Source organism: Hyla sarda, chromosome 1 (assembly GCF_029499605.1).
Source record: "Hyla sarda isolate aHylSar1 chromosome 1, aHylSar1.hap1, whole genome shotgun sequence".
Taxonomy (NCBI): domain Eukaryota; kingdom Metazoa; phylum Chordata; class Amphibia; order Anura; family Hylidae; genus Hyla; species Hyla sarda.
In genome coordinates, this window is record NC_079189.1 from 526631389 (window position 1) to 526655577 (window position 24189).

Sequence of the window (24189 nt, forward strand, 5' to 3'; positions counted from 1 at the left end):
CCGTAGAGAACCGTATGTGCATACGGTTCCATACGGTTTTTGACTTTGCACATTTTTTTTTCTTGGAATTTCAATCAAACAAGCAAAACTTTATTCATAATGTGAGTGAAAAGTTAAAAACTGATAAGTTTTTTTCTTTAAAAAATGAATGCAACTGGACATCATTTTTCAAACAGGTTAAAATTTGTACGCACGTTTTGATACAGTTTATTCCGTTTTGAGGAATCCGTTTTTCAACAAAAACCTGATACGGGAACTGTATTGCAAAAACATGGTGTGAATGCAGCCTTACAATGACTTCAGTGTGAGACAAAGAACCACAGAGAAAACAACGGACATGTCGTTCACTGTGTTCATTGAATCAATAGGAACTTTACAGCACAGAAAAAAGCACTGCAATGAAAACACACGCAGGTTGTTTCCCATGTGGACCCACCCCGTTCTTATTCCTCCCAGAATTGTATAGACCAACTTTTAGGAGCTGCCATTCTCCTTCTTCATAGGGCTTCCTACAGATACTGTGAGAATTGTTTGGAAAGTGTCAGACCGTGTACACCCTTCAGAGAAGGAGAATGGCAAGATCCCCTCAGCATCAATTTGTTCCTACATTTACAAGAGAAAAAAACAGAAGAATAGCAAAACACTGAGCTGTTAGAAAAGATGCTCCAGAATGTATTACTTCATGGCGATTTACTAAGCATTTAATAAGATAGAGATGTCAGAAGAGTTGACAGGTCCTCTTTTAAAGGGGTACTCCAGTGGAAAACATTTATTTATTTTTTATTTTTATTTTTTTTACATCAACTGGTGCAAGAAAGGTTAACAGATTTGTAAATGTCTTCTATTAAAAAATCTTTACCCTTCCAGTACTTTTTAGCAGCTGTATGCTACAGCTGAAATTCTTTTCTTTTTGTATTTCTTTTTTCTCTCTTCTCCACAGTGCTCTCTGCTGACACCTCTGTCTGTGTCAGGAACTGTCCAGACCAGCATAGGTTTGATATGAGGATTTTCTCCTTCTCTGGACAGTTCCTGACACGGACAGAGGTGTCAGCAGAGAGCACTGTGGAGAAGAGAGAAAAAAGAAATTCAAAAAGAAAAGAATTTCCTCTGTAGCATATAGCTGCTAAAACATACTGGAAGGGTATAGATTTTTAATAGAAGTAATTTTCAAATCTGTATAACGTTCTGGCACCAGTTGATTTAAAAAAAAATAGTTTTCCACCGAAGTACCCCTTTAAAGGAAAGTGACCCAAGTGTTTTTCTTATATCATAGTATAATGTTTTCTTTGTTTTAGAGCTGTGTTGTGCTTTTTAGTCACATTTTAGGACAGTTATTCCCGACCAGGGTGCCTCCAGTTGTTGCAAAACTACAACTCCCAACATGCCCGGACAGCCTTTGACTTTCTGGGTATGTTGGGAGTTGTAGTTTTGCAACAGCTTGAGGCACACTGGTTTATGACAACCTTGGTTATGTTGTTCTGGGTATGTAATTATTTATCCACTTACGGTACTAACCGGCTACAAGCAGATCTCACTGACTACCCCAGACCTAATCCTGATCCAGGTTTATTGTAAACAGGCGCGGTTCCTGTCACATGAGCTGGGGACATTTCATACAGCTTAAATTCAAGCAGTCTCTGCAGTATTTTCACTGTGCGGAGTATATCTTCATATAGATCTTATAGTAACTCGAATATTTGTAAAAAAGAAAAGAGGTATAAAACAAGTATGTTTGTCATCATTTTAGTAAGCATGAGTGATCTTCTGTTGAATAGTTTGACAGTATGTTTTGAGCTATTGCATTTCGATGCAATAGCTCTAATGATGAACTAATAGAGTATGTGATTTGTACATGGTTTTCACAGTGTTCCATCATGTCTCCAGGAATGAACCCAAAGGAACAGAAGAGAGTATGGTTTGCCGATGGCTTGTTACCTAATGGAGAAGTTGCAGACACTAGTAAACTTGCTGCTGTTGGCAGGAAGACTCCTCAAGACTCTAGTCCAGTATCTCCAATTTCACCAGATGCTGCCATGGTGAGATTTTTTGGAATAATAAATGTAATTTACTATTGTGCTCAACAGGATCCATAAGCTGGTCCTTAAGTGGGCACTGTCATAAAATTTTTTTTTTTGCTATTGCACTCCTTATCTATCTATCTATCTATCTATCTATCTATATATATATATATATATATATATAACTCAATGGCCCTTATTTACTAAGAGTGGAGTGTAGGTTTCTTTGGGTTTTAATTCCCTACGATTTTTTTTCTCCACGGTATTTAACCTCTTAAAGGGGTACTCCGCCCCCCCCTAGACATCTTATCTCCTATCCAAAGGATAGGGGATAAGATGTCAGATCGCCAGGGTCCCGCTGCTGGGGACCCTCTGGATCTACCATGCAGCACCCACATGTAGCGGCTTCCGGAACCGCTGGAGGTCCTCAGGCTGAGTCCATCTCGACCACCAACACGGAAGATCGTGACGTCACGACTCCGCACCCGTGTGATGGTACACTCCGCCCCTCAATGCAAGTCTATGGGAGGGGGGGGGGTGAGGGTTTTCTAGTCAGTTTGCAGTCATTCATTATGAACACCTTCATTGTTGTCTTGCAGAGCATGAAAGTCTGTCCTGGTCATGTCTTAATACTTATCGTGGTCATGTCTTAATACTTATCGAACGGCTTAGTATAGGACTTATTTAGGTGGGTGCAAAAGCCTTTTGGGACCAGACTCTCAAGAACCCATCTTTTACATCCAAATAAACAGAACTTAAATTTCTCTATCGGCTCCATTGGAGGACACAGACCGTGGGTGTATGCTGCTGTCTCTAGGAGGTGTGACACTATGGTAATAAAAAAAGTCGGCTCCTCCCTACAGGATATACCCGCCTTCAGGCCCTGAGCTAATCAGTTTAAGCTTAGTGTCTGAAGGAGGTGGACATGGTCTGGAATTCTCCAGACCAGGTCTTCTGATTTTTTGTTTTCCTAGTATAGGGACGTGTTAGTTTTTTTAAATTCCTTTTTCTTTTCTGTTTTCAGGTGGGGACTCAGGGACTCCGGTTCCCTGTTTCCCCATTGCGAGTAAGGGGGCACAGACATTGCCTATATGCGCTGTTCACCCCCCCCCCCCCCTCGCCAACGGTCAGCGCCTGGGTTGGTACCTCATGGGTCCGGGTCCCCCTATTTCCCTGCTCGCCTCGCTCGCGCATAACAGCCAGGCGTGATGCAGGTGACAAAAGCTGACTGAAGACTTCACTGAAGACTCCATTAGGTAAGTTCTTCTGACCGAGGTAAGTACTTCCCCCCCCCCCCCCCCCTTTTCTCCTTAGGTGCGGACTTGCAACCTCTGGAGACCCCCTGTTTTTGGCCCACCTTTTCAGGTTATGGGGCTGGCTTATACTGGGGCTGGACTTTTATTTTGGGGGAGCAGTGGCATCTGAGGGGGCATGTACTCTATGTTTTCACTGTGTGTGTGTGTGTGTGTGTGTGTGGGGTTACTGTGACTACTACCGCAGCGCCTGACAGCCGCGGCGCTGGTACGGGGCGGGCCTTCTCCGCGCCGGCTTACTTTTGCTTTCTCTAGCGCCTTATATAAGGCTGACAGCCGCGGCGCTGGTACGGGCCGGGCGCTCTCTGTGCTGGCTTACTTTCACTTTCTCAGGCAGTCTCTCTCTGTTCCCCTGAGCGCATATGCGGCTGACATGTGTGCTCAGGACAAGGAGCGGGGCGCCATTACAGCTTGTTTTCGGCCTGTCTTTAGCTCCGCCCACAGGGCTGTTGGAGCTCTTCAGAGGCGCGAAGTAGCCTCCAATCAGCGCCGTGGGCGTGATTTTCAGTCAGAAGGGGGCCAATTAGTTAGTGCGTCTGCTTCAGGCACGCCCTCCTCTACTATTGGCTGGCCTGTTTCTCACACTAGCTGCACAGAGCCGTTCTCCTCACTGCAGCTGCCAGGGGACACAGACTAGGGTGAGAAAGTTCCTGTCTTTTTTCTCATAATGTCCGTACCCAGAGCTGTTCCTCCCTCTAAACAGAAACCTTGAACGTCAGTGACTTATTTTGTTTGTAAGCACTGTAGTAGCAAGATGCTTGGCTCTACCGAGCCCACTTGCCCTGCCTGCTCCACTGCTCCCCCAGAACCCCTGGTACCCCCTGATGCCCTTTCGGTTCCGGTGGGTTCAGCCGCTCCACCAGCCTGGGTTTCTTCCCTGACCCAGTATATGGCTGACTTGACCCAAGTCTCCCATTCGGTGGCTGAGGCCTCCTGGGAAGTGGTGTCCGCCTTGAAGGTGTCTTCCCTGCGCAGGGCCTCTGAGAGGGCCCGCTCCTCGTCTCCATACTTCACGCTCTCACAAGCGTACTAGGGGTGCCTCGTCTGACTCTTACATTGAGTCTTCAGATAGACGTGAGCGTTCCCCTCGTGGGTCCCGCCCCCCCCCACTGTCATCTGGGCACAAACGTCGCTCCTCCAGAGGACGTTCTCGGAGTCGCCGCTCTGCCACGCCAGAGCCGCGTACCCGGTCAGGGTCGCCCCCCCCTCCAGGACTGCCTCTACTTGTTCACATTCTCCTGGTGAACTGGTGGACGAGGCTTCCGAGCCGGCATCTGACTCAGAGGACCGCTCGGACTCAATTGAAACGGTGAACTCATTGGTGGCAGCAATAAGAGACACCTTTCACTTAGAGGACCCAGGATCTTCGGATGTCACTCCAGGAGTATCCTTTCATCGTGCTAAGCCAGCACCTCAAAGTTTCAGCTCTCACGCTCACTTTGACGACATTCTGGAATCTGCATGGAAACATCCAGACAAGAGGTTCCCGGGAATCAAGACTATTCAAGAACGTTATCCATTTGACAAGGACTTTGTCACTAAGGTGGTTTCCCCTCCCTCAGTGGATCCACTAATCTCCCAGATCTCTAAGGCGACTACACTGCCTCTGGCAGATGCCGCTGCCTTCAAGGATCCCACGGACAAGAAGGTAGAATCCTTAGCGAAGTTTGCGTCTGGAGCAGCTGGCTATTCTCTTCTTCCCATCTTCGCCTCGACATGGGTGTCAAAGGCCCTGTCGGAGTGGTGCCAAAAGCTTCATCAGGATATCTTAGCGGGATCCCCCCCCAGAGGATCTATCTGCTCTGGCTCTCCGATGCTCTAAAGCTGGGGACTTCCTGTGCGCAGCTTCCATGCAGTCAGCCTTTGCTGTGAGTCACCTAGCGGCTCTCCGCAGCTTGATGTGGCTTAAAGCTTGGAATGCGGATGCCGCTTCCAAAAGGTCTCTCGCTGAGCTCCCTTTTACGGGTGGCCGTCTTTTTGGCAAACGCCTTGATGAGATTATCTATGAGGCAACGGGAGGTAAGAGTTCCTTGTTGCCTCAAAATAAGGCTCGCCCTACTTCCCAAAGGAAGTCCTTTTCCTTTCGGGCCTTTCGGACCTCTGGCTCCAGCAAAGGGTCCGGGCAGGCACCCTCGCGGGACAAGAAGGCTCCGTCTTGGAAGTCGGACTCCAACCGGTCCGGCCGTTTTGCGCCCAAATCAGGCAACCGCAAACCCACTTCTGCATGAAGTGAGGCCCACACCTGCGTTTTTTTTTTTTCTCGGGTAGGAGGTCGTCTCTTACGTTTTCGAGACATCTAGACCTCACACATTCAGGACTCTTGGGTCAGGGACGTGGTGTACAACGGTTACCGAATCGAATTCGAAATCGCTTTTTTCGATCCCGGGTGCCCTGGTCTCCTTCTCTGGCGAAGCAATTTCGAGTGGCTCTCCAGTCTCTGCTTCTCCAGGGGGTTATCGTTCCCGTTCTTCCAGGGGAACGGTTTCTGGGTTTCTATTCCAATCTTTTCGTGGTTCCCAAGAAGGACGGTTCTGTGCAACCAATCCTAGACCTCAAGCGTCTCAACCGTCCTCTTCTTATCTGCCACTTCCGAATGGAATCTCTCCGTTCGGTGGTGGCGTCCCTGGAACAAGGGGAGTTCCTTTCATCGGTGGATATCAAGGATGCCTACCTCCATGTGCCAATATTTCCAGGCCATCATCGGTACCTCCGCTTTGCGGTTCCGGAGGGGCATTTTCAATTCATAGCCCTCCCCTTTGGTCTAGCCACGGCTCCTCGGGTCTTTACAAAGATCCTTGCGCCAGTGATGGGCCTGTTACGGTCAAGGGGAATCTCGGTGATACCCTACCTGGACGACCTTCTCATCAAGGCTCCAACCAGAGCCCAGACTCTGGAGAATCTGGACGTCACTCTCCACACTCTGGATCGCTTCTGGTGGATGGTCAACCGGGACAAGTCAGTCCTCCGTCCTACCCAGTCTCTAACCTTCTTGGGACTTCGATTCGACTTGGCCTCTGCCCGGATTTGCCTCCTGCCGGACAAACGTCGGCCGCTTCTGTTGGGGGTCCGCTCCCTTCGGACCCAGGTCTCAGTCCCCATCCGCACTTGTATGGAAGTCCTGGGTCGGATGGTGGCAATTATGGAGGCCGTACCCTTTGCCCAGTTTCATTACCGCCCCCTTCAACTGGCGATTCTCTCTCGATGGAACAGGTCTCCTCTGTCCCTTGATCGTCAGATTGTTCTCCCTCGCAGGGTCAGTCAGTCTCTGCTCTGGTGGCTCCGCTCCCCCCCTTCTTCTCCAAGGGCGGTCATTTCTTCCCCTTCATTGGCAGGTAGTTACAACGGATGCCAGCCTGTCGGGCTGGGGCGGCGTGTTCAGGGATTGGACGGTTCAGGGACTCTGGTCTCCCCGAGACTTATTGGAATTACGGGCGATTCTTCTTTGTCTTCTTCATTGGGAGTCCGTCTTCAGTCCCGTCCTGTCCGCGTCCAGTCGGACAACGCCACGGCCGTGGCGTACATAAATCGACAGGGTGGCACTCGCAGCTCGGCAGCCATGGCTGAGGTGACCAAGATTCTCACCTGGGCGGAAAGCAAGGTTCCGGCCATTTTGGCGATTCACATTCCGGGAGTGCTCAACTGGGAAGCGGACTTCCTCAGTCGGTCCTCACCCGACCCCGGCGAGTGGTCTCTACAACCAGAGGTCTTAGCTCAACTCTGCGACCGCTGGGGCATTCCGGACGTGGACCTCTTCGCATCCCGGCACAACCGGAAGATCCTTCCTTTTGTGTCCAAGTCCCGGGACCCTCAGGCTCTGGTCGTGGACGCCCTAGTGATTCCTTGGGCAGGGTTTACCCTACCCTATCTGTTCCCTCCCTTTCGGCTCCTTTCTAGGGTGCTGAGGAAGCTCAAAACAGAGGACGTCCCCGCCATTCTGGTAACTCCAGATTGGCCCCGAAGGTCGTGGTACGCCGACGTAGTCAGGTTCCTGGATGACGCCCCACTGCGCCTTCCGCTCCGTCCGGAACTGCTCTCTCAGGGTCCTCTTTGCCACCACAATTTACAGTCGCTGCATTTGACGGCGTGGCGGTTGAGGCCGCGGTTTTGAGGGCCCACGGGTTCTCTTCCCAAGTCATTCACACCATGCTCAGGGCTCGTAAGCCCTCCTCCGCAAGAATTTACCACCGTATTTGGCGGTCTTATTTTCGTTGGTGTGAAGCTCAGGACTTGTCCCCAGTAACCTTCTCGGTTCCCCGTCTTCTCTCCTTTTTGCAGTCGGGGTTGGAACTGGGGTTGTCTCTCAGTTCACTTAAAGGTCAGGTTTCGGCCCTTGCTATTCTCTTCCAGCGGCCTCTGGCTTCTAATTCTCATGTCCGGACCTTCCTTCAAGGAGTGGCGCATGCTATTCCTCCTTATCGGTCACCCTCTCCCCCTTGGGACTTGAATTCGGTTCTGAGTGCCCTCCCAGGGTGAACCCTTTGAGCCCCTTAGAGAGGTGTCTCTCCGCCTTCTTTCTTGGAAAGTGGGGTTTCTTGTTGCTATCACCTCCATCCGGAGGGTGTCAGAATTGGCAGCTCTCTCCTGCCGTTCTCCGTTTCTGGTGATCCACCAGGACAAGGTTGTTTTCCGGCCAGACCCTTCCTTTTTGCCTAAGGTGGTTTCGGCCTTTCATCTCAATAAGGACATCGTCCTCCCGTCCTGCTCCTTCTCATCCTAAGGAGCGCTTACTACACAAGCTGGATGTAGTTCGGGCTGTTCGGTCTTATCTCTCCATCAATTCTTTGTTTCGTCAGTGTGATTCCTTTTTCGTCCTTACGGAAGGTCGTCGTAAGGGACAACCTGCTTCCAAGGCCACCATTTCTCGGTGGATTCGGTCAGCCATTTCGGAAGCCTATCGCTGTAAGGGGAAGATTCCTCCTTTCAGCGTTGTGGCTCATTCTACCCGTTCTGTTGGGCCATCCTTTGCTCTCCAGAATAGGGCCTTGGCCTCGCAGCTACCTGGTCGTCTTTGCACACTTTCTTGATGTTCTACCGAGTTCATACCTTCGCATCGGCTGATGCTAGTCTGGGTCGTAAAGTGTTGCAGGCGGCAGTGGATCGGCCGTCTGCCTGACTGCTTATCTGCCCACCCAAGGGACGGCTTTGGTACGTCCCACGGTCTGTGTCCCCCAATGGAGCCGATAGAGAAAAGGAGATTTTTGTTTACTTACCATAAAATCTCTTTCTCGGAGGATCCATTGGGGGACACAGCTCCTTGCCCTTTTTGGGGTTTCTATTGGTTCTCTGTCCGAGGGTGTGTTCGGTTATGTTTTTTTTCTTCTGGTTCTTGGACAGTTTGGTTTTTTTCTTGACCTGTTGGTCTCCTCCTATTGCTCTGGAGCTTAAACTGATTAGCTCAGGGCCTGAAGGCGGGTATATCCTGCTAGGAGAAGCCGACTTTTTTTTATTACCATAGTGTCACACCTCCTAGAGATAGCAGCATACACCCACAGTCTGTGTCCCCCAATGGATCCTCCGAGAAAGAGATTTTACGGTAAGTAAACAAAAATCTTTTTTCAACAAAGTGTATTCATCCATGCTCAGAACACAGCTCTAATGACGCCACTGTATCTGTAACAAGCCGTTTATTAATGTGTCTTTCACACGACCAGTGCAGATGTTCTTCCTCTGGAAGTTAGTAATAAAGGTTTGTATTAAAGGAAACCTGTCAGCCTGTTCATCCACACTAAACCCAATACACTGGGTTATAGTGTGGGTGAATAGGAGTGCAACCAGGGGTCACTTACTTAAATGTCCTGTGATATGTCCCCCAGACAATTCTCTGCTTAATTCAGTGAATCGCGCACAGGAGGTGGGGCTCAGCCCACTCCCCGCAACCCCTCCCTCTCCCCCTAGACATCTTATACCCTATCCCCTCCCTGCTGCACCCAGCGTTCGTTTAGAGCATCGGATGCAGCGTTGGAGACTCGAGACATCACAGCCACACCCCCTCAATGCAAGTCTATGGGAGGGGGCGTGGTGACCGTCACGCCCCCTCCCATAGACTTGCATTGAGGGAGCGGGCGTGATCATGACGCCAGTCATCCCGACATGGAGCGAAGTTCGCTCTGTGCACCGGATGTCTAGGGTGCCGCAGCTGAGATCACGGCGGGACCCCCACGATCAGACATCTTATCCCCTATCCTTTGGATAGGGATAAAATGTCTAGTGGCGGAGTACCCCTTTAAAAGGGATCATCCTAAGATTGCATTTTATCCACAGGACAGGTCACGAGTGTCTGATTTTTGGGGACCTGTGTATGCCTCCTTGGGTCATTAGAACAGAGGTCCAGTGTCCACCTGTGAGATTGGAATATCGGAATTTTTGAAAATAGGTTCTACTGAATGAAGGCGCTGGTCCCCAAATGTTAAGAAAAGGTTTTATTAGCAACGCGTTTTGATCCCGAATAGGGAGCAGTAGCAGTAGTAGTAGTAGTAGTAGTAGTAGTAGCAGTAGCAGTAGCAGTAGCAGTAGCAGTAGCAGTAGCAGTAGCAGTAGCAGTAGTAGTAGTAGTAGTAGCAGTAGAAGTAGTAGTCGTCAGAATCAAAAAAGTTTTATAGATTGTACATTTTGGCAAAACATTTCCCTTTTTAATACACTTCATGAAAAGAATTTGAGTTCCTTTTTGAAGAAATCATGGCTTATAAAAAAGAAAAAAAAAGAAAAAAGAACTACTAGGGTCCCCATACCCTCCAAAACATAGGGGGAGATTTATCAAAACCTGTGCAGAGGAAAAGTTGCTTCATTTATTTTTCAGAGGGCTTTTAAAAATAAAGAAGCAATCTGTACCGGATTTGATAAATTTTCCCTTATAATCTTGTCTGGCTGCAGCATTATTTGGTCCCAGTTGAAGTACATGTAGGGAAAAAAATCCACTTTCTTAGGGTGAGTTTAGCACTCCTCTGTGCTTACTCCTGACAGTCATGCTCCCTCAGACAGCAGCATGAAGGAGGGGCTTACAGAGCAGCCTGCAATGATTGGATGAAGAGATCCATCACAGCAGACTCAGGGAGGAAGTGAATGCAAGGTGAGGGCAAGCTCATTACTTGCTTAGAACATGCCCCTTTCTGAGCAATGGGTGTCAGAATAAGTGAACAGCAGAACAGAGGGATTTGTGAGCCAAAAACAGAAGCTAGACACATAAAGAATATAAGCATTATTAATTTCAGTATTTCAGTGATATGAAAGGTATGCCTTAATATACTCAGTCCAGTAAACTTTTTATTTTTTTGTGTGTATATGTATTGTTTAGTTGCACTTTTTGTTACTGACATTGAGTTGGAAATAATGTATTTAATAATGGTCAAATCTGTAAATGTTAATTTTCTTTCCACAGGCCATTGGATCTTTTCAGGACCAGCCAAAGCAGTCTGATAACACAGAAAAACCAGCGATCCTACATGAAGTGTCCAAAGCACAAGTATCCGCAGCTGAAGAAACAACTAGTACCTTCAAAGTGTCTTCTGCATCAGACTATACAATGCTTTGCTGCATTGAGAAATCTGTGAGCCGAGAACTATGTCTTATTCCAGATGACGAAATGGGTCTGCCGCCACTGTTAATGACTATTGGAGGAAGTGAAGGTAGATTCAATGCAATTTAGCACCTAATGCTGGTAGATAGATGTAGAGTCTGTATATTTTTCAGGGACAGTAATAAAGATGTAATTTGTATTTTTTTCCCCTAATGTTCATTGTGCTCTGTTTTTCGCAACCATTAAAAACAATCGGACACAGTAGTGCAAGTCATACCAATGCATTTGGGCTATGTTCAATAGTATGCTGCTAATGGTTTAGATCAGTGTTTCCCAAACAGGGTGCATCCAGCTGTTGCATAACTACAACTCCCAGCATGCCCGGACAGCCTTTGACTGTCCGGGCATGATGGGAGTTGTAGTTTTGCAACAGCTGGAGGCACTCTGGTTGGGGAAACACTGGTTTAGATTGTTATTTAGGCTTGTCACATATGCTCCTATATGTTTTAAGACTATTAAACGTTTCTACATTTTATGTCATTCAGATGCTGTGGTGGAAGACAGACCGACTCACGCAGGAGTCATGTTGCTTTTGGAAGAAGATGGCACTAATCCAATCACATTTATCCTAAACGCTAATTTGCTTGTTAATGTCAAGTTAGTAACTTGTAAGTAAAATCACAGTCTGTATTAAATGTACAGATAACGTCAAATGCTTTTTTATTTGCCTGTTAAACACATAAAATTATACTTAACACAATTATTTTGTATTCCCTTCAGATGCTTCTGAAAAATGCTGGTTTTTCGCAACTAATGGATTACATAGCTTGGGTCAAGCAGAGATTGTAGTAATATTGAATTGCTTGCCAAATGAAGACACTGTTCCAAAGGATGTATTTAAACTAATGTTAAACATCTACAAGGATGCACAGAAAGGTACAGTGTGACTACAGCTTTTGGATCTGCTACTCTGGTCTGTTACGGTTCTTTTACACCGGTCAGTTATCCGGTAAATGAGTGTTCCTAGGAATGCTTGTTCTCAATAGTTGGCCAGCAGTTGGCTGACGAACGAGCAAAGGCAGCTGATAGCATCTTTTGTGTGGCCAATAAAATCAATGTTATTGGCCACACATTTCCCTATGTAAACAGGTGATGTGCAGCTTATTATGGGGATTTTGACCATATAATTGATCTGAGATAGATGTTCATTTACTGATGCAAACCAGCCTGTGTAGAAGGACCCTTACATCAGATTCATTTCTTTTTGTAATTCTGTGGTTAATTTGACAAATTCCTCATGTATTTCTTGCTGATTTCGCTGTAGATTTCACCCTTGCTATAATTAAAGTGTTAGAGTACCTGCCATCAACTAAACTGTCCCTAGTCTCCCCCACCCACCTGTCCCTGTCACTCACTGATTCCTTCCCTGTATTAATTTTTTTTCTAAAACCCCAAATAAATACCTTTTTACTATTCACATATTCTGCTCAGGCTCCTGCTGTGAGCGAGGGAGGGAAGGGGGTGTGGCCCAGCAGGTGTGACTTCATCTGAGGCCTGCCAGGGCTAGCTTCCGCCCTTCTTCATGTATGCAACGATCTCTTTCGGGAGCTCGCATAGCGCCACACCCCACGGCAGGGACGGCAGCTCCCGAGTCTCCTCCTCTCTGTTTTGAATTTCACGTGCAATACAGAGAGGAGCAAGATCCGAGGACAGAGCTGCCGTGCCCTGCAGGACTAAGTATACTAAGTATAGTACTCCAGTATAGGCGCTTCTGGCCATGAAAAGTGTATGTGAGAGGCGGGAGGACATCAGGCAGGGGGGCGGTGGGAGCGCTTCTGTCCGTGAAAACTGAATGTGAGGGGCTGGGGGACACCAGGCAGGGGGGCCAGTGGTTATCTCTGTGTTCACAGAGCCCTGTGCGTGCCACGCACAGCACTCGCTCCCGCCTGCATGATTGACAGGAAGGGAGCGAGAGATGAGCAGAGCCACGCTCAAGTTCCGCCCACCTGCACTTCCAGAAATTGGACCAGTGCACGTCCGGCACTTGTCCGTAAGCTATGCAGAACACCATACGAGAGAGACCCCTAGTGGCCAGGTAAAAACTGCTGGAAATATTGTTTCTTTTTATTGAAGATATATTGCAATAAGGCTTCATTTTTCATAAGGAAGACGATATAAAATGTTTTACTTGATAACAGGTACTCTTTAAATCTGCTTTAAAATCTGCCTGCAGTGTGGAGTTGTCCTTGTGTGGTTCCCTTTTGGCAGTGATGAGGTTTTTGGCTGATCATCTGGACTTTCCCCTTGCTTTTAACCCTGAGGTTTGCCTGCTGGGGCTGATCAATGGGCTTGAATTGGGCTCTCATAGACCGCTCCTTTTCTGATTCCTTTTGTTTTGAGCCCGCAAGGCTGTGATTATGGCTTGGAAGGTTACTTTTCCTCCCCCTGTAACCCGCTGGTTTCATTTGATTAACAAGTATGTCCCACTTTATCAAAACCTATATGTTCCGTTCAGAGTGTGTGGGCTCTCCTCAGTAAATGGAGGACGCTATAGTATGTTGGAAGTGGACAGAGGGTGTTCCGGGGTGTATGCTTGCGGTGTGTTTGTGGTTGTGTCTTTGTTTGTCATTGGCCGTTCTGCTCCTGGAGCTTCGTCCTTGACCTGATGTCTGATTGGTCAACCTGTTTTCCACATGGACTCTCCTTATTTGATGCTGCTTAGTTTGTACCCCTATATATGTCTTGTGGACTTATACCGAGTATGTACTGAACACTCTTGCGGAGCTACCTGGAGCATTGTTGTATTTTTTTTATTAAATTTTTGTTTTTTCTCTAAAATTATAAATCTACTACAGAGTTAGCATGCTTCGGTTTTGTTAATATGGGCTCATATTTTGCCATGGAAAATGTCTTCAGCATGTGGATGATGCCCCTGTTTTGGAGGTGCTGTCTTTGGGTAGATGAAGGGAAAAACAGTCACGCTCTCATTTTTAAATTACGTCTAATCTATGTGCCATTTAAATGGGAACTCTCATTAAAACAAATTTTTGCTATTGCACTCCTTATGGTAAATGAAAAATATTTCTAATATACTTTGTTTAAAAAAAATGAAGTTTTCTATGTTTGTGCTTAAAAAAGCTCAAGAGCACATTTTCCCCCGACTCCTACACAGACTTTGGACCAAAGTCCAAACACAGGAAGTGCCGCCTGGAGTGCTGGGGGGGGGGGGGGTCCAACCAACAGCATATGGCAGTTATGTATGAGAGGAGCTATGATTGGATGAGGCTGGACACCCCCCCCCCCCCCCCTTAGCACTCCAGGCGGCACTTCCTGTGTTTGGACTTTGGTCCAAAGTCTGTGTAGGAGTCGGGGGAAAATGTGCTCTTGAGCTTTTTTAAGCACAAACATAGAAAACTTCATTTTTTTTAAACAAAGTATATTAGAAATATTTTTCATTTACCATAAGGAGTGCAATAGCAAAAATTTGTTTTAATGATAGTGACCCTTTAAGATTGGAGAACATTTTTAAAGTGTAGGTTCAGGCTGGCGGACACGTCGCCCATTCTGCATCTTTAGCAATAAATTAGAAACCTATTTAGTACTTGTAAATGTTGAGAAAATAACACTTGCTAAGGGTGCATGCACACCACGTTTTTGCTGTACAGTTCCCGTATACGGGTTCAAGTTAAAAACCGTATGGAACTGTATAGAAAACTGTGTGCATTGACTTAACATTGTAAACCGTATGTCAAACACATCATCCGGTTTTGTCTGTTTTTTTACCCGTACCCAAAAAAACTGTATCAAACCGTATGGTTTTTTTTTAACATGGGAGTCAATGGGAACCGTACAGAACTGAATGTGCGTACGGTTCCATACGGTTTTCACCATACGGTTTTTGACTTTGCACAGTTTTTTTTTTCTTGGAATTTCAATCAAACAAGTGAAACTTGATTCAAAATGTGAAAAGTTAAAAATGTATACGTTTTTTTCTTAAAAAACTGATTCAACCAGACATCATTTTTCAAACCATATACGGGTTTCAACCGTTTATGGGTTAAAATTTGTACACACGTTTTGATTCAGTTTAGTCAGGTTTTAAGGAATCCGTTTTTCATCAAAAACCTGATACGGGAACAGTATTGCAAAAACGTGTTGTGCATGCACCCTTAGGCAGCTTACATATTGGCAATTAGTCTGGGGGAAATTTTAGTCTGGCAGAGTTAGGTGTACTGCAGTCTTAGACGCTTATGCCCTATCCGATTGTCTGCAGTCTTAGACGCTTATCCCCTATCAGATTGTCACACACAGCTTTCCAAGCCTCCTGATCTGCTTAGTACTGAAATATTTCTGGCCATTAAGGAGCCTGGGAAGGCTGTGTGTGGCAGTCAGACCCTATAATGACTCTTGGCCCTGTAATGATAACAGAGTCTGACTGTGACACACACACATCTTTTCCAAGCTCCTGACTGGCCAGAAATGTGTCAGTACTAAGCAGATCACATGCCATTCAGGAGTCTGGGAAAGCTGTGTGAGACAGTCAGGCTCTGTTATCATTACAGGGCCGTGAGTCATTACAGGGCATAACTGTAACACACAGCTTTACCAGGTTACTTAATTATTAAAAACGTTTCAGTACAATGCATATCACTTGCCCTTGAGGAGCCTGGGAAAGGCATGTGTGAGAGCTACGCTCAGTATAAAGTCTGCATGTGTCTCTGTACTGAGCGTGCGTGCGTCACTGACTTTGTCTGTCCCTTACTGGGTCACTGCAGACTGACTGTAGGGGGAGATGTTTACACTAGACTGTGAACCATGGAATAGATCTGTTAAAATGTCATCCACTGGTATTGTAATATGCTGCATCTACAGAAGATTCTTCATCCATATATATATATATATATATATATATATATATATATATATACTAGCTGAATACCCGGCGTTGCCCGGTTTTTCCTTCCTAATCCTTGTTGGGGAGGAAAATAAAGGAGGAAGCTTTTGACTTCATATCCCATCCTCATATATTGTTGTCATATCCCAACCCCATATCCTGACCTCCTATCCCGTCATCATATCCCATCCTCACATCTCGTCCTCCTATCCCGACCTCCTATCCCGACCCTGCGTCTCGACACATCAGAAGTTGAGCAGCACGGACCCGGGGAGCCAACAGGTTTGTATACTTTATTTTTTGTTTTAGCGCCATACTAAAAAAATTCCTTGGAAAATCCCTGTAAGCCATAACCTGGTATGTGGGGTGGGGGGGGAATATCATTAAAATAATTCACAGCAGTTAAGTCACATACGAAATCATAACAAACATGGTTTTTGGGAAGATGTATAAGGTCTGCATTTAGTCTAGTCACACCTTGCCTATGATTGTGCAGGGATCATATAATGGGAGACTGAGGACATCTTATTTGATATTATTTTACATTTTGTTGTCTCCCATATTTTATCTAACTGAAGTTTGCTTTTCTTAACAGGAAAATATATAAGCAACTTGGAAAACATTACATTCACTGAAAGCTTTCTGGGTAGTAAGGATCATGGCGGCTTCCTGTTTTTTACACCTACTTTTCAGGATCTCAGCGGACTGCCTGTACCAAATAGTCCTTTCTTGCATGGGGTTATTATCCTGAAAATGGAAGTACCATGGGCAAAGGTTTTTCCAATTCGTTTAATGCTGACATTGGGAGCTGAAAGTGGTGGTAAGTTGTTTCATATTCTAAGTCCAGTAATAACCTCCTTAAAGGGTAGTCCGGGCAAAAACATCTTCTCCCCTAACAGCACTACTTATAATATCCTCAGTTTGTGTGTGGGATCTCAGTTCCATTAAAGGAATTGAGAAAAGCTGTAATATCAAGGGTGTTGCCGTTTTTAGACGTAGATAGTTCTGTTTTTCTAATCCTGATAACCCCTGTAAGGCTGATTTCAACAAAGTTATTTTATGTAAATGTGCATGTTTTGTGGCATTTTGATTTATGCCTTTGTGGGGAGGGGTCGGGGGCAGATACTTTTTCCATGGCCTTCTCTATAGGACTTTAAAGAATGACAAAAAAAGATGCATGTTTAAAGCAATCTTTTTTTTTTTTTTTTTTTAAAAGGCCTAAAAATAGATTTATTTTTCTCTGTTTCATTTACTTTAAGGGTAGGATCACACATGCTGCATTGAAGTCAATGGGTAGCAAAATACACAGCTGATTTTGCTACTCATTGACTTCAATAGGTAGGAAAATACGCAGCAAAATACGGCATGTGTGACCCTACCCTAAAATCAAAATTGAACCTTGTGTGAAGAGGTCCTAAGGGTTCTTCAGAAGAAAGGTGCTGAAGTGCTAGCTGAGTGCTGTGACTTGTACACACTTGTATAACAACACTCCCAGCCACCAGCTGAACAGGCTTTCTTATAATTCCAGTAAGACTAACTGGGAGAGGACAGTATGGCCCGGCAAGTACATGACTAAGGCAGTGTCTATTCAGGCAGTGGAGGGACGTGACCGTAACACCCGGAGAGAGGTTGATACCGGTGGTGCGATGTCCGCATGAGACTCTATATATGGTACACAAACAGAAAACAGGACAGCACTCACCCTTCAACGCGGCTTTATTCAAGCATTCAGGTGATGACAAGCAGGTGCAGTGGTGGAGGCGGGGGGCAGGACCGGGACAGACTGTTTCACGCTCTCACAGCGGTTCCTCAAGCCTGTATGCGACTTCCGCCTCCAGCGTGAGGTCGTAAGAAGGCGCCCCATCCGGAGAAGTCATCGCAGGGCGTCAAAACAAAGAAAACACGTGACAAATATACCAAACATGTGATGCAGCATCATGTGGCATAAAACAAAAACAAATATAGAGATACTGGCTTACTGTTATGAATAAGACAACATACATGTCAAAGGCCAATCACAGGTAGGTAATGTCGGTTGCCGCCTCGCGGGAGTGACTTAACCCTCTCGAGGCCGGCGATGTGCAAGTGATCCCGGTGTTCTAAAACTCGCTGGCCTCGAGTGTTAAATCACTCCCGTGAGGCGGCGACCGACATGCTGTATTGCTACGCAGAGAAGGCAACTGGATAATCAAACTCGAAGCTGCTGGAGTTCTAGGTCTTAATTAACGTGTCAAGTTTTTACCATTCCTATAATTCTCTGCATTAGCAAAACAACATTACCTACCTGTGATTGGCCTTTGACATGTACGTTGTCTTTTTCATAACTTATTCTATATTTGTTTTATTTATGTCACATGAGGTTGCATCACATGTTTGGTATATTTGTCTCGTGTTTTCTTTGTTTTGAAGCCCTGCGATGACTTCTCTGGACTTCTCTGGACTTCTTGTGATGCCACGCCAGAGGCGGAAGTCGCATACTGGCTTAAGGAAGCGCTGTGAGAGCATGAAACAGTCTGTCCCTGTCCTGCCCCCCGCCTCCACCACTGCACCTGCTGTCCTGTCCTCGGTTTGTATTTCTTTTACTTCCCTCCATTCCTACAGTGGATGGCCATGAGTTATGTAAAGCAGGAGAAATGCTATAAACTCTATACCTTCAGTTTGAGGATTCACAGGGGTCTTACTGGTTGGCCCCCCATGCCATATCCTAGTGCAGCGTTTCCCAACCATGGTGCCTCCAGCTGTTCCAAAACTACAACTCCAAGCATGCCCAAACTGTCTAGACATGCTGGGAAGTGTAGTTTTGCAACAGCTGGAGGCACCCTGGTTGGGAAACATTGTCCTAGTGAAAGCTGTAATATTATAAGATTGCAACACCCCATCAATATTTTGTAAATACTGACATGTCAAAAGTTTGGTCATGGGTGTTCAGACATCCTCCCACTGATCGCTAGAAGGAGCCAAGAGATGCGCGTGGCTGAGCTCTTCTCTTCCCGACTTGCTGCAGGAGATGAATACTATAGAAGTCTGTGGAGCCCGTCTCCCTACTTGTTCGAGTAATCAAAACTTTTGACATGTCTGTATGACATGTGCATTTTCTTAAACAATAGTACATCTTTAAAGGTCTCCTTGTTGCTTTAACATTCTTTTTATAATGGTATATGATGTATGCAAAATAGACCATTATCACAATATTTTAAAATAAACTTCAAAGAGTTGTCCCAAGATCCACAGGATAGAGGATGACTGGTTTGAGAAGAGATGAAATTGTTCATAAGCCCTGTTCAGTTTGAATGACTTGCTGGCGATTCCATTTACTCAAAAAAACAATTGCAAGTCATTTTCACAGTCACTGGTTGTCCTTGCAGTTGGACCCCCATTGATAAACTTAGTTATTCCCTATCCTGTGGATCTTGGGAAAATTCTGTTAAATGGGCACTGTCACCAAACTTTTTTTTTTGATATGTTGTAGTACTTATGTACTACAACATATCTCTAATATACATTAATTATTTTTTTTAATTAACATTATGTATTTTACATTTGAAAACCGGCCACTAGGGGTCTCCCTCCCTAGCTGGCAATCGGTCCGAATTCATTTAGCCTGCGCTCGCTCCCTGCCTGTCAATCAGGCATTCGGGAGTGAGTGCTGAGAGCGCATTGGCTCCCTGACTTCACACGCTAGCACGCCGGGCACTCCTCCCTAACACGCCGCTGTTGCTGCCCATGCATGCCGCTGCTGCACTCTGCACTATGTGCAGTATGTATTTTTTTTGGGAGAGCAGGGATCAGGGTTTCCAACACAGGGGGGGGGGGGGGGGATTGGAGGAGGTGTAGGAACGGGATAGTGCCGCAGTCATGTCGTGGCCCTAACTTATTCTTTTCAGCACAGGGTGCCTCCAGCTGTTTCACCACTACAACTCCCAGCATGCCCTGACAGCCAATAGATGTTAGGGCAAGCTGGGAGTTGTAGTGGTGAAACAGCTGGAGGCACCCGGTGTAGATGAACTAAGGGCGAAAGTCGGCCCCCCAGGAGGCATCAGTCTGCACTACCAGGCAGACAAAAAAGCATTTTTAATATAGAAAAAAAATAAAGGCAGGGAGGGGGATAGGGATAGATTGGCAATAGGCAGGGATGGGAAAAAAAAAAGATGGTGGGAGCTACTTTTTAAAGATTTCCTGCCTGGATATATGGGCTGCCTAACAAACAGAACCCTTTACTCAACTCGTTGACTCTTATTTGCATGATTTTTATTTGATTGTTTTTTTTTTTTGTTTTTTTTAAAGAAAATTACTGCTCATGATATCTGCTATCAATTGCAGCTATATAGTGAAAGATGACAAGCTTGAAGTAACAGCACCCTACATTTCCTGCAGGCATGCTTAGGCAGGACCCTTATGAGCAAGTCTACGTGTTCTACTCCATAAACTTGTTTAGTAAATTGGTTATAAAACAAACTATGAAACTGAATTCTAAAAAACATAAAATAATTGTAGAAAATCAATCAATAAATACACTTTAAAGGAGTACTCCGGGATATGGAAACTTATCTCCTTCCCTAAGGATAGGGGATAAGTTTCAGATCGCGGGGGTCCGACTGCTAGGGCCCCCCCACGATCTCCCATACGGGCCCTCGTTTTTCTGCCGAAATAGCGCGAAGCGTTGCAGCCGACACGCCCCCTCAATACATTTCTATGGCAGAGGCGGAGACTGCCGAATACAGCGCTCCAGCTCTCCCATAGAGATGTCGGATGCCGCGTCATGCGGTGGTTGTACATGCTCCCATGCTGCTGACTGCTGGGGCTCCGCATGGGAGATCACGGAGGTCTTTGTCAATGACTGTGGATGTGACCTAGATTGACCAGCACCTTAGTTAATTCTGACTATGTCTATGTTTAATTCCTCAAGTATATCCATCTCCTGTAACAAGCCGCAGACATCGAAAATCTGTATTTGGAGAGATTGGACATACTATTATAAACTTATTGACTGTAAGTATTTTAAGATCTAACATGAAACTGAGCAAAACTAGGGAAAATGAGCCTTCGATCAGTGTTGTGGAGCTCCTCTTATACTTATATACTGTGCCTTTTAAGGTTCTGTTCACACGTACAGTATTCTGCGCAGATTTGATGCGCAGGATTTGAAGCTGTGTTCAGTCATTGGGGTTTACATTGAAATCTGCAACAGAAAATCCTGCAGATCAAATCTGCGCAGAATACTGTACATGTGAATAGACCCTAAAGGGGTATTCCAATCGTAGCATGTTATCCCAATGGGTTTTGCGTTCCATTTATTCTACGGGACGATTCAGATCTGTTCTACAAATGTTGACGGTCCTACCACTAGGATAGGACTGTGAATCGGGGATAACACCTGAGATTGGAATACCCATTTTAAACTATTCTGGACAAGCTGAAACTCTGGTGGAAACCCTTACTTACTCACTCAATTTGCTTAGGCCTCAGCAGTCACGTGTATGTTCAGGAAGATACCTTTTACGTCAGGGCAGTGTTTCCCAACCAGGGTGCCTCCAGGTGTTGCAAAACTACAACTCTCAGCATGCCTGGACAGCCAAAGGCTATAGCATCACATGCTCAATACACAGTGGCATCATCTTAGTGAGAGTGGTGTTGGATTGGGTGGGAAAAGTTATTATTGTTTCATTCCGGTCCCTGCCTGTAGGGAAAAATGCCAGAAAACTCTTATACATAGGTCACCTGGTGAAATTTTTGCAGGTTTCTCCTGAATCCTCCATCACTTTGTTTTCTAGTTATAGTTGTCTTGGGTCACTTGGGAGTTGGCACAAATAAATAATTCTGTGTGCACATAAAGTTGTGGGTTTTTTTTTGTGTGCGACCTATGGCAACCACCACAGATAGAAGAAACCCAGGTCATATTGGCATTACCTGGGTGTGTGTAACACAGGGGTGTGGGGTAAAGCTCCTACACTCTGGTCAAAAGCTTATTGACTTTTTTTGCCTAAAGTTTCACTCTGCATGCATACCTGCTACAAAAATGATTGTAAAGCATTATCTCAGTTGTTATTTTTATTTATTTTTTTGTACACTTTTTGTGTGTGTTTTTTTTGTGCAGGATCTCAGAAATTACCAGTATACCATTCCTCATGTAGATGGTTTGGTAATTCACATGGAAATGGGCAAAAGCTGCATAAAGATTCCCTCAAAGCGACATAATGAGGTGAGCAAGGTCCTCAAGTTGGATTTTCCTTGGCAGAATGTGCCAGAATCCTTATGATGCTGTACCTTTTTATTAGTATTGCTTTTATCTATCCTACTTCAGGAGATTTATAAACAATAGTTAAGGGAAGTGGTTGATTTGTGTAGTAAATAAGTATTTTATCAGTTTATTATACTGTGGCTTATTAATAGTTTGAATTGTCTACAGACTAAAAATGTAACTCATAAATGTTTTATTCTTGCATGAATAACAACAAAAAACAATGGTGTTGATCTCTGCCTTTCTGTATTGTGTATCTTTTTGTTTAATAGTTACCTTTATTTCAAAAGAAAACTATTAACTTTTCTATTTAATAGATACTTAAAGTCATTCATTCTTGCAATGAACATGTCATCAGCATCGGTGCTAGCTTCAGTTTGGATGCGGATTCTCATCTAGTCTGTGTGCAAAATAGTGATGGAATCTATCAGACACAAGCCAACAGTGCTGCTGGACAGCCCCGGAAAGGTGATGAACTATTACTTGTACTGGAATTACTGTTTATGTCAGTTGTGCTCTATATTCTCTCTAACAGTGAATGGATTGTTGTCTACATAAATTAATTCTGCTTAAAGAGGTTATCCAGGAATAGATAACAGTGCCATGTCTGTCCCAGGTTGTGTGTGGTATTAAAGGGGTTATCCACATAAGGTGATTTTAGTACGTACCTGGCAGGCAGTAATAGACATGCTTAGGAAGGATCTGCGCTTGTCTTGGGGCTAAATGACTATGTTGTGAGATTACCATAAAACTGTGGCTAGCTTTTTGTGAACTGGTATATCCTGTTTGAGTTTCCTTCTTTGCCCACAAATCCCATAATTCCATTTTCCTCCCTCCTACACCCATTGAAACATAAATGAGCTACATCCATTCAAAAGACCTGTGTTTTCCAATCAGGGTGCCTACAGCTGTTGCAAATTGATCTCTCTCCCACCAATCAATCGCTCCACCCATTGAAGCAGGCAGGCTCCCTGTCATCAGCTGACTAGTCAGGTCTCGGCCGCATTGCATCCTGGGAAAAAACTGAGACAAGTCATTTTGTATGCTGTTAAAAATAAATATTGGGGTGAAAATCACATAAGAATTGTGAGAAAACCGTCACACACAGGTACAGACACTATAATATGAACTACACTAACTTTACAGCCCCTGTAGCATAGTCAAGTAAAAAAAAATTCCTTGAATACCCCTTCAAAACTTGGCTCCGGTCACTTCAATAGAACTAAGCTGCAATACCTCACACTAATCCTGGCTAACACCTTTAAGGTTTCTCTTTAGGCCGCTTTCACATGTGCGTAATGTGGACATGGATTTTGTGCTCATGTTATGTTTGCAAGTGCTGGTCTGTCTGTGTGCTTGGAGACACTGACTGATGGATGTGACGCACTACTTTGCTATGAAATTACATGATAATGATCACATGGCCATGTGGCTGAATCTTTGCGCAGAGCCCTAGAATATTTCAAAGCAGTTGTTTTTTTGTATAAATAAAGCTCATTTTAGAAGATGAGGTGTGTGTGTGTGTGTGTATATATATATATATATATGTATATGTAATTGTGGCAAAAGTTTATTACAGACCTTTCAAATAGGGCAATAAAGATGGATATTGGACCAAGAAAAGTTTTGATCCCTAGGTTAATAAATTTCAGTTAGTACTAGAATGAAATGTGTTCAGGTAATAGACCGGTATGCCATTAGTCACATCACATAGAATCTGGGCCACTATTTTAATGCATGTGACCTAATTCCAGAAGCAAATGTTCTTTCTGTTCACGTGCATTGAATGATTCACACGGAAATACTTTTTATCATAAGTTTATAATAACATTGTAGGCAGTATGGTGCTGTGTGATTGCTACTCTGAGCTATCAGGGAATAGTCTTGGTACAGCAGTGTTTCCCAAACAGGGTGCCTCCAGAGGTTGCAAAACTACAACTCCCAGCATGCCCGGACAGCCAACGGCTGTCCGGGCATGCTGGGAGTTGTAGTTTTGCAACACCCGGAGGCACCCTGGTTAGGAAACACTGGTACAGATTATCCACTATATGTATTAGGTACTTTTGTTGTTAGTGACCGGATAATTTTGTGTAATTTAATAGTTCTAGGGAATCTGTCAGCTTTATGTCCGGCTCAGAGCTGCAGACATCACCTGTTTCTTAGCTAATACCTGTCTACAAAGTTATAAAGTCCAAATGGAGAGAACCGTCACT

General features: G+C 45.1%; 1 protein-coding gene across 10 annotated transcripts in view; it reads left to right on the top strand.

The window, feature by feature from the left end:
• Nucleotides 1-24189, top strand: part of ZFYVE16 (zinc finger FYVE-type containing 16) — a 75294-nt gene that overhangs the window by 19554 nt on the left and 31551 nt on the right. For all 10 annotated transcript variants that reach the window (XM_056539218.1, XM_056539165.1, XM_056539226.1 and 7 more), the window contains 8 exons: nt 1885-2036; nt 10707-10953; nt 11390-11512; nt 11625-11780; nt 16334-16558; nt 20645-20727; nt 21833-21937; nt 22294-22444. In XM_056539218.1, coding sequence (XP_056395193.1) covers nt 1885-2036; nt 10707-10953; nt 11390-11512; nt 11625-11780; nt 16334-16558; nt 20645-20727; nt 21833-21937; nt 22294-22444 — 1242 coding nt within the window. The remainder of the gene's footprint in view (nt 1-1884; nt 2037-10706; nt 10954-11389; nt 11513-11624; nt 11781-16333; nt 16559-20644; nt 20728-21832; nt 21938-22293; nt 22445-24189) is intronic.